The sequence below is a fragment of the Podarcis gaigeae genome, assembly GCF_964106915.1.
Source record: "Podarcis gaigeae genome assembly, chromosome: 1".
In the NCBI taxonomy this organism is placed as follows: domain Eukaryota; kingdom Metazoa; phylum Chordata; class Lepidosauria; order Squamata; family Lacertidae; genus Podarcis; species Podarcis gaigeae.
The window spans coordinates 43,951,102-43,961,597 of NC_139678.1; the positions used below are offsets into that span (position 1 = coordinate 43,951,102).

The 10,496-nt window shown below is 44.2% G+C and overlaps 1 protein-coding gene across 2 annotated transcripts in view; it reads left to right on the plus strand.

Moving 5' to 3' along the window:
* TYRO3 (TYRO3 protein tyrosine kinase) overlaps positions 1-6,284 on the plus strand; it is a 69,566-nt gene extending 63,282 nt beyond the window's left edge. For both annotated transcript variants that reach the window (XM_083744488.1, XM_083744487.1), the window contains exons 18-19: positions 1,240-1,376; positions 1,838-6,284. In XM_083744488.1, coding sequence (XP_083600614.1) covers positions 1,240-1,376; positions 1,838-2,213 — 513 coding nt within the window. In that variant the 3' untranslated portion in view covers positions 2,214-6,284. The remainder of the gene's footprint in view (positions 1-1,239; positions 1,377-1,837) is intronic.
* Positions 6,285-10,496: the final 4,212 nt, after the last annotated feature.

The window sequence follows — 10,496 nt, forward strand, 5'->3', positions numbered from 1 at the left end:
TGTTGGGAAGCACTGGGAAGCACCTTGGAAGCCCTGGGCTAACATAACACAACGTTTGTGCTCAACGTTTCCCAGTGCCCAAGCATAGGGCTGGCCAAGCTGCTTTCTGTGGCATTTGCCTGTGATGAGGGACCATCACGCTTCTCAGTCCAAAGCCAATGCTGGCAATTTTGCAAAATCGAAGTGTGGTGTGCGTGTGAAAGTGCCTTGCACGTCACCAGGGCTGTGACAGAGCTCGGAAACATAAAGCAGCATGAAACAAAAGAAGCGTTTGCAGAGTTGTTACTGTTCTTTATATCGTGTCATCAGGGCACACATGGTGCTTTTGACGCTAGGGAAACAACAGCGGAAAGGGAGGGAAGTGGAGGCAGGAGAAGAACACTGAGTCATGGGAACTAGACAGTGGGCCAGAGGCAGAGTGTTCTGTGGGGAACATCATTTTTTCTATGAACTGAAGAAGAACCCTGCTGGATCAGACCAAAGATCTATTTAGCCTAGCATCTCATTTCTCACAGTGGCCAGCCAGATGCTTCTGAGAAGCCCATAAAGAATAGCCCTCTCCTGCCCATTGAGCCCCGACACACACACATAAGGGAAAGAACGAAAGAACACATATCTTACATTTTATGCTGCCCATTATAACTTGGTTTTCTGTGCAGCTTCCGGAGACATCACAATACAATTCACACCGTTCTAACATGGTGCAATTACTGAGAAAGATCACTGATTGTCATATTGTATGGTACCCTGAGCTCCCATGTAAGGATACAAATATTGCATTTTGTTAATATAGCGTGATTGCTCTGCGAAAAGAAGACTGCCCCCTCTAGTGTAATGTTGTGGTAGTCCTCGGCCGAAGAGGGATGTTTGTGTTCATTAACAACTGGATTTTAAAAAGCAATGAGTTACATACCTATTAGCAGTTAGTTGTCTTTTCTGGGCCTGTTAAAATGATCCTCAGTTTGTGCAGGTAAAGAACCGCCTTTAATATTATTTAGGATTATTTACAGAAGGAGGAAAGATAGAAAATTATGACTGAAAGCACAGTCCTTTGACACACAGAGACTGAACTGCACTGGAACAGAAAATCCAGGAATCATCTCTGTCTGATTATACTGGGAGCAAGACTGAAAAAAAGACGACTAATATTCTAAGCATGTTTCTTCTCCTGAAATGGTTTTAAAATATGTTTCTCCCATTTGTTTAACTATATTTTCACCCTCCCCTACTGTATTTCAGTGGGCATTTGGTGTGACAATGTGGGAAATTGTGACGCGGGGGCAAACTCCTTATGCAGGCATTGAGAATGCAGAAATTTACAACTACCTCATCAGTGGAAACAGACTGAAACAGCCCCTGGAGTGCTTGGAAGATGTGTGAGTAGTTTATTAAGCCATTTGGTTTTCCAAACATGAACATTTTCTTCTGCAGTGCAGACCACACTATGATAAGCAGAAGTTCCACAAAAATACAGCCATACTTTGGGCCAGCTCAGATAGGAGGAAGTCCCATTGGGCTGTGCCCATTGTAGAGAATGCTTTCTTAATGGACAGAGGGGTGGGTTGCATGATTTAATTGAGATTCTTCCATATTATTTTGATATTGTTCAGCTTGCCTTCAATGTGCTTTTGCCAATGTGCTTTTGAAAATGTATTTTGCAATCAAAACAGAAACGAATCTGTTTAACCACTGTGTTCCACTGGGCAGAGGGAACACACACTGGTATGCAGCTTTTATTTTTAATATATAAATATATGTTCCCAGTGCTGCTTACACAGCCTTTGGTTGTCCTGAGGTGCTTCTTTTCTCATTTTGTTTTGTTCTGTTTGTCGTGCAGCTACGATCTCATGTGCAGATGCTGGCATTCAGAACCTAAGCTACGCCCCAGCTTTGGAGCCCTGAAACTGCAACTAGAAATGATCTTGGCCAGACTGTCTTTGCTCTCATCCAGTCAGGACCCCCTGTATGTCAACATTGGGAAGCCACAAGAAGCTTACAGGAATGACCCCTCCACGGATTGTCCCTTTGGAACATTGGACGGTGACGCGAACATTGCAGGAGCAGCTGCTGCCGCTGTCACGAGTGACTATCGTTACATCATGAGCCCCTTGTGCCTTGGGAGTGATGCTGAAAGCCAAAGGCATCCAGACGCATCTGAGGGGGAAGCCAGGAGCCTTCTTTATGATTTGGAGATGGGACCAAAACGATGTTAGCCTGAAAGGAAGGGGGGGGAATGACATCTCCTCCAATAAGATGTGTGCATTTTTATCATCATCTGGTACTGCTTTACAAAGACGGTTGTAGGCTGCTTTTAACCAGCATAGGTAGCTGTAAAATGAGCTACTTCTGCAGCTGTTTGAGTTGCTGTGGCTCATGCTCAAAATGACCACAAATCTTTATCACCTATTGGCCTTCTGAAACTAACTTCCTGCAATGGTGAAATGAAATCCAGTGGGAGTGGCCTAGTCTGTACTTACAGCCAGCGAATGCCTGTTTGTCAACTGAATTGATAACGGAATATTAGAGTTGAGCAGGGTGCTACTCAGCATGCTCTCTTTTTCAGTAAGATTTTCCAGCTCTGAGCAAGGAAGATTGGGACCAGATTGGGAAATGATCTTCTATTGATGGATACTGTATTTAAGGGCGTGAGCGGGAACAGTAGTTTAGCAGTACCACCTAGTCCTCTTGTCTACCTCAGTGGTTCTCAAACTGGCTGCTTCTGTACAATGAAGAAATATTGCGCCGTTTCTCAGATTGTTACAGTATTTGGTTGTTGGATGGAAGCATTCCTCAAGGCTGACATTGTAGCTAAGCAACAACATGCGGGCATGGTTTTTGCCAGCCTGATACCCTCCAGATCTTTTTTGGCTACAGTTCCTATCAGCGCCAAGCAGTGTGCAGCTGATGGGATTTGTAGAAGAAAACATCTAGAGGCCACCAAGTTGGTGAAGGCTGTTCTGACATCTCCCTGCAGAGTCGGCCTTCTTCCACACTGCAGGACTGGGTTTTCTTGTCTTTCTTTGCTTTTCGATGTTTGACGTGAAGTTGGTTGTACGCACAGTTGCCTTGTCAGCAAAACTCTATGACAGGGTGACAAATGCATACGGACGAAACCAAACTTCAGACAGACTTTGAGAGACCAGTGTAGGACAAGCAGTTAGTGCATGGGAAAATTTGATACTAAGGCTGCAGTAGCATACTTACCTATCTAGGAATAAATCCCACTAAACTCAGTGGGACTTACTTCTGAGCAGACACGTCTAGGATAGCGCTGTGTGGACAAAGTACAAAAAGTGCATATATGAAAAGGAGGTCTATAATGATAGTAAGAGACAGAACGTTAAATTAAAAACAGACGTTTATTTTGTAAACTTTATCCTAAAAAAATTAATATTAGCTGCAGCAAGGAAATTGCTCAGTTGACATCGGCAGAAAAACTCAGTAGGTACCAATGGAATGCTTTCCATGCAGAGAAGTAGTTTTCAGTCAGAAAGACTTTGAGAATCACTGGCTTACTTCATTAGAGGTTGTTCCAGCATCCTGCAGAGATTCAACTGCATTGGAGCATAACTTCACGTATTTTGGTAACCTTACAGAAGGAAATGTTCATTTTTGAGCTCTCATTTTTCCAATAAGCCTGTTTTGATTAATCATAACTGAAAAGAATAACATGCGCTTTGAAGAAGACTACTTTGACAATGTGTAAATCAGTCAGTGTTTCTGTATTTTGCTGTTCCTAACATAAGGTATGCCTAGGGCATTACACCTTACCATGGCTGCCTGAATTTTTAGCAAACCTAAATTCTTCCTATTGGGCTGTTAGAAAAATTCCCTGATGCAGCAGTATTCAATATGCAGCCACAGAATCGCATTGGGTACATCAATTTTTAAATTAAGTATTTTTCGGTCCAGCTGGTTTCCATGAGAATGCTTAACGTATGTGTAGCTCTCTGCTGTTGAAATCCAAAGGTATTAAAGCGGTGGGAGCAGGGGTATTGGATCATGCCTAGTATAATATATGTTTCCAGGCTGCAGGTCTCTTATAGCAGAGATGGGGAACCTGTTGACTTTCCCAATGTTATTGTATTCCTAACTCCCACCAGCCTCTGCCAGTAGGGTCAATGGTCACGGATTTTGAGAACAGTTCTCCAACAATCTTCCCCATCTCTGCCTTAGAGGCTCTTGGCACAACAAAACTCCACCCATGGTAAGAGAATACCACTGATAATATGTTTGCATTATTAGTTATGCTTAGAGCTGTTTTTCCTATTGGGCTTACTGGCGCGTTGCTCCAGGGCGCTAGCCTCTCAGGGGCACCACAGCGAGTGGGGGAGCTGCGCGCCTTTGCCGGCGGCCCCCCCTTTCCCTGCACGCCTGCCAGCTGTGCCCCACCAACTATATGACTGGCGGGCTGCAGCTTCCTTCCCAAGCCTCCGCGGAAGGAGAGCGACCCCCGCAGAGGCTTGGGAAAAGGTCAACAAGTCGACAACTTTGGAAAAGAGGGGGGCCTTGCACCATGACACCGGATTTGCACCATGACACCGGATATGCCTAAGACGGCCCTGGTCATGCTTTCCTTTTTTTGCTGTTTCATTTAGTGCTCACTGAGTCTACATTTCTTCCTGCCCCTTGTGAAACAAGGTAATCTAGAATTACTGGAATGCAAACCACCAAACAGATCCTCCTGAGAGACACTGACAAGGCCCCTTCTCATATTCCGTTTACCACTTTCAGGTTTTAACCAGTAATGTTCACATATGCTTTTCTAGATGGTTAAAAGACTGGAGGGGTCACTCTCATGTGCCAGGAACTTTGCAGAGTCAATAACTCATCAAAGCTTTTCCATCTCTGCCCCGCCTCTAGCACCATCCTTCAGCATGACTATGAAACAGAAGCCAGGACGGGGAGGGGCGGGCTATGCAGCTGCAACTAGGCCCTGTTCTCTCCTTTTATGCAACAGTAACCATGCTGATTGTGTGAACAAAGGAGTGGCTAAAGGTCTGGTGGTTTGCATTAAGTTTTCGTGAAAAGCAAGCATAGAAATATTACACGTATTAATAAATCTGTTAGGTTGTGAACCACCTTGAGATCGGCGGGTGAAGGGCAGTATACAAATTCAATTAATAATAATAATAAAGAAACAGCATGAGCTAGGGGGAAAGTTCTTGATTTGTGCAAACATCGTCAGTGGTATCCTTTTATTGCCCGTGGTATCTGTTGTGCATATGGGCTTCCCATCATCACAACACTATGTTACCAAAAGCAAGTAATAGATGTGTTGCTGGTGGTATGAGTTAAAAATGGTTTTATGAGTTAAAAATGGTTCTATGCAGTCAATGCTGATAAAGCCATATTCTGTGTTCTGGAATGAAGCATTAGATTTGGGATCAAAAAATTTCATTAGAACAGTTCCTCTATCTACTTAACAAAACTCACCAGTTCCTCTACAAAATATTGTGATGGAAGCCCAAGTTTCAAATTATACTTTTGAGTCTGAATGCATATGTGAAATAAGTATTTTGCAATTTCCAGCCTGGAAATTCTGCAGCATACTGCAGTTGTTTGAACCTGGGATTTTTATGGACACTCACCTGATTGAATTAAGACAGTCAAAGCAACTGTCCTACAGAAACCTTCCCAATGTATGGCCTATGCAATAATTCAACATGGGTGTCGAGTGGAGTTTGTTAGACGTTATGCCCTGCCTCCTTCAAGTTTACTAAACATGTTTACAGGAGACTGGTGAGAACATAGTTCTTAACCAAGTGCTGCCTTCTCACCATACCTGTGCTATCATAGCAAGCAGTGTGAAACATGTTGTTGAACAGACTGACCCTTTAGTTCCAGTATTCAAGAGTGAGCGTCTTTGCTTGTGTGATCAGAACAGCATCACCCAGACACAAGAGGGAAGTATCAACAGGTTAAAAGTTTGAAGTACCAAAAATAATGAAGGGGAAAACAAACCTAAGAGGGACCCTAAAGAGGCCTGAGCATGCTCAGTGGCTTAGAATGCTGCTTGACTGGGGAGGTGGGATGGAACCCTAAACAGAAGCAGTCCATGCTGCAACCTTTTGTTGCAGCTCCCACTTGTGCCTCTTTCATTCGGAATTACGTCTCATGAGTTCAGTGGGATTCATTCCCAAACAAATGTGCATCAGATTGCAGCTTATGTTTCCTGCAGCAGCCACCTAGCAAGCAGAGCAAGTGTATATATAAAATCTAATTTTCTGAAGCATGTCATTAGTTTTTATGCTTTTTTAAAATAAACTATGTACTGTGTCCTAGTGCTTGCTTTTTATTCCCTTCATGTCATCACTTTACCGTTGCTTTTTTAAAAGGTTCAAAATAGAAACAAACTTGACTGTTCCCAAGATCAAAGGTAAAGGTAAAGGGACCCCTGACAATTTAGTCCAGTCGCGAACAACTGCGGCGCTCATCTCGCTTTACAGGCCGAGGGAGCCGGCTTTTGTCTGCTTCCACAGACAGTTTTTTCCAGGTCATGTGGCCATGATGACTGGCGAAACCAGAGCAGCGCACGGAAACGCCGTTTACATTCCCGCCGGAGCGGTACCTATTTATCTACTTGCACTTTTTGGCCTGCTTTCGAACTGCTAGGTTGGCAGGAGCTGGGACCGAGCAACAGGAGCTCACCCCGTCACAGGGATTCCAAATGCCGGCCTTTCAATTGGTTTAACCCACAGCGCCACCCGCGTCCCCTCTCCCAAGATCAAACTACTGCTTAAAACATTGTTCTCAAGGTTGAGTTGACAAAATTGAAGGGAAGGATAGAAGTGTACCAGCTTTCTCATGATGCACGACTACTTTAGCACTGCAGCTGCCGAAGCCTTTCCTCCTGTTACAAACCATTCATCAAGCACTGCTTTGTGAAGTCTCATGCCAGCAACTTCTCAAAACTTCCTCATCAGAGTCGGTGTTGCCATTCGACAGAGTGAGGCGATTGCTTCAGGCAGCTGGTGCTGGGAAGCAGCCCCCTGGTTGTAACTTGTTGGAGGACAGAGCTGTGCATGCCTCGTGGCCTGCTCTGTGCCCCCACAACCTGCCTGCTGCCCTCAGGTACCACAGAGTATACTATCCCATTGCCAGTATTGAAATAAGATTCACCGGCCTGTCCAGGGCATGAAATTCTTCTTCACCTCAGGCAGCAAAATGTACTGGGCTGGCTCTGCTCCTGTTGTGGAATATTTGATCTGAGACGGATGCTATGGAGGGGCTTTCTGTCAAGATACTTCCAAGTCCTTTCAAAATGGACTTATCGACTCTTACATTTTATTACCCGCCACCCAAGGAACACGACACGAGAAACAAAGGTGGAGGTTGTTTAACAAGAGACAAGGAAGAGCTGTTAAATGGCACCGTCAAGCTAGGTGGGGAACCTCAGTCCTGGAGGGCCACATGTGGCCTCCTAGTCCTCTCTAGCTGGCCTCCAGGACTCTTCCCCACACCATGCCCTCACTGGCTCTGAACTGTGCCTTTCTTGAGTGCTTTTGCTTGACTGAAATGTTTGGATTTGGATTTGATATCCCGCCTTTCACTCCCCTTCAGGAGTCTCAAAGCGGCTAACATTCTCCTTTCCCTTCCTCCCCCACAACAAACACTCTGTGAGGTGAGTGAGGCTGAGAGACTTCAAAGAAGTGTGACTGGCCCAAGGTCACCCAGCAGCTGCATGTGGAGGAACGGGGAAGCGAACCCGGTTCACCAGATTACGAGTCCACCGCTCTTAACCACTACACCACACTGGCTCTCAAATGTGTCTTTCAATGCCTCTTGCTTGGCTGGATAGGGAGATTTGAGGGAGGGAGGAGGTGTAGTAGCCGCATTTACATCGCTGGAGCATACACACCAAGAGTCACAGTCATTGTTCTACCCACTTTTGTCTCTAGCCCCACCCACTTTTGCATCTGGCTCCGCCTACCTTTGACATGCAGCCCCCAGGGGGTTACTCATGAATGATACAAAAGGGCTCCCCGGTGTAAAAAAAAATCCCCTACTGTAAATATTCTGAATTTGCTTCTTTTTCTTGAGAAGTTGAAAGTGTTTTCAATTGCACTAAGCCCAAGTCTTGGGAATGCATTGTTGAGTTAATTTAATTTTTTTTTGTTTTTGTTTTTATTTATACTTCAGAAAATAGAAGTGTAAAAGATGTATTACAGTACTTATCACAGATGTATTACTTGTAACTTGAATCCATTGGTTTGGGCCCGACCCTCCGGAGGAGAAGACAAGCTTGCTCCATCTTCCATGTGACAGCCCTTCAGAGCAGGCTTCCTCAAACTCGGCCCTCCAGTTGTTTTTGGCCTACAACTCACATGATCCCTAGCTAGCAGGACCAGTGGTCAGGGATGATGGGAACTGCAGTCTCAAAACATCTGGAGGGCTGTTTGAGGAAGCCTGATTTAGATATTTGAAGGTGGCTATCAGCTCCTCTCAGGCTCCTCTTTTCCAGGCTAAACATACCAAACTCCCTCAACCCTTGATCACCTTCATCACCCTCCTCTGCACACGTTCCAGCTTGTCAATACCTTCTTAAATTTGTAAATTTGGTACTGTTATGTACTGAATTGAATAGGGTCCAAAATGTAGCAGTATGGTTGGTCCTAGAACAATAGGATCCAGAATGCAGCAGTATGATTGGTCCACAGGAGCCACCCAATCTAGCTCCAGGTGGAAATGAATCCGCAACCTGATTGGCCTACAGGAGAATCCCAGAATTAGCCAATCACGTGGGGCCCATTGTGTAAATAATGTATATAAAGCAGACATTCTTTCTGGGGGAACTTCCATTCCTCCTCACCACTATGAGCTGAATAAAGAGCATGAAATCCACTCTCGACTCTGAGTATATTTCAGGTACTGAGCACAGTACTCCAGGTACTGAATAGAGTGGTAATATTACTTCCATTGATCAGGACATTAGATGTCTGTTGATGCAGTATAGCATTTGGGGTTTTTTGGTGCTACATCACTCTGTAGACTCATGTTAAGCTTGTGTTCTACTAAGACCCCTATATCCTTTTCACATGTTCCACTGCCAACTTATTGGACAACTTCAAACATCACATTTGCTTGCACTTTATTTCTGAAATAGGCCACTGCTGTTTTTCAGATCTTCATTGCCTCTGTACAATCCACATTTGGTTATCCATCTGTGTGAGAAATGGCTAGTGAAGATTTTCTACACTGCTTTTCATCTGTGCCCAGATAAGCTCTGGTAACATCCTTTACTAGAAGACACTGAACCATATGCTCAGTGATTTGTTTTAGGTTATCTTTGTGCTGCTGGTTTGTAATTAATAATTAATAGATTTTATTTGTAATTGTTGTATTTTAATTTTATAAGCTGCCCTGAAAGGTTCCTTAGAATGGTACAAAATGTTTGTAATAAGCATTCAATATTGGTAATCTCTATACACAGACCACTTTAATATACAGTGGTACCTCAGGTTAAGTACTTAATTCATCCCGGAGGTCTGTTCTTAACCTGAAACTGTTCTTAACCTGAAGCACCACTTTAGCTAATGGGGCCTCCTGCTGCTACCGTGCCGCCAGAGCACAATTTCTGTTCTCATCCTGAAGCAAAGTTCTTAACCTGAGGTGCTATTTCTGGGTTAGCGGAGTCTGTAACCTGAAGCGTATGTAACCCGAGGTACCACAGTATTGTGGTTTCACACTCACTTTTTATTTTTTTTAACCTGGGGGCCTTTGTAAGAAGACTGTTCTTCCATTATGGAATGGAAGGTGGCAAATCCTTCACGTACAGTGGTATCTCAGGTTACATATGCTTCAGGCAGGTTACAGAAATAGTGCTTTGTACACCACAAATCCAATCTAGTTCTATATTTCCTTAGACCCTGGATGTGAACTTTATACAGCAAGTTCAGTTTGGACCATTGCTCACCTCCATCTCTTACATGATTAGGTTGCAATCATATGTTTTAAATCAGTATGTGGCTGTTTCACTCCATATGTATATCCAAGGATATCATGACTAGATAAAGTTCCTCAAGGGGTGGAGGAACCAAGTGTAAATAATCCTTTTGCTTCCCAGATTGCTGAACTCCACTTCTCATCAGCCCAGCCAGCACGGTCAGTGATCAGGTATGATGCGAGTTGGAACAGGTTCCCCTCACTGGTGTACAACACACTGCCCTATGCTCTCATTGCTCCTTTTTTGTTGGTAAGGGTGTAGCCAGGAGGGGGCAGCTGTCCCCCCCCCCCACATCAAGTAAATAAAAGAAAAATACTTAAAAAGTAGAAACGGTAGAAAATTCCGACAGATTATTCTGAGCACTTGGGATTAAAAGAAAGCAATTTAAAACAACTGTTGTTGAGACATTCCATTCCGAATCTGCTAGACTACTGATAATGACAGGAGGGTGTCCTCCTGCCCCCCATAAATCCTGGCTATGCCCATTGACCAATGGCTCTCTGCAAGAAAAATCCAAGCATCAAGTCTCTTAGGGTAGCAAGGAAAAAGG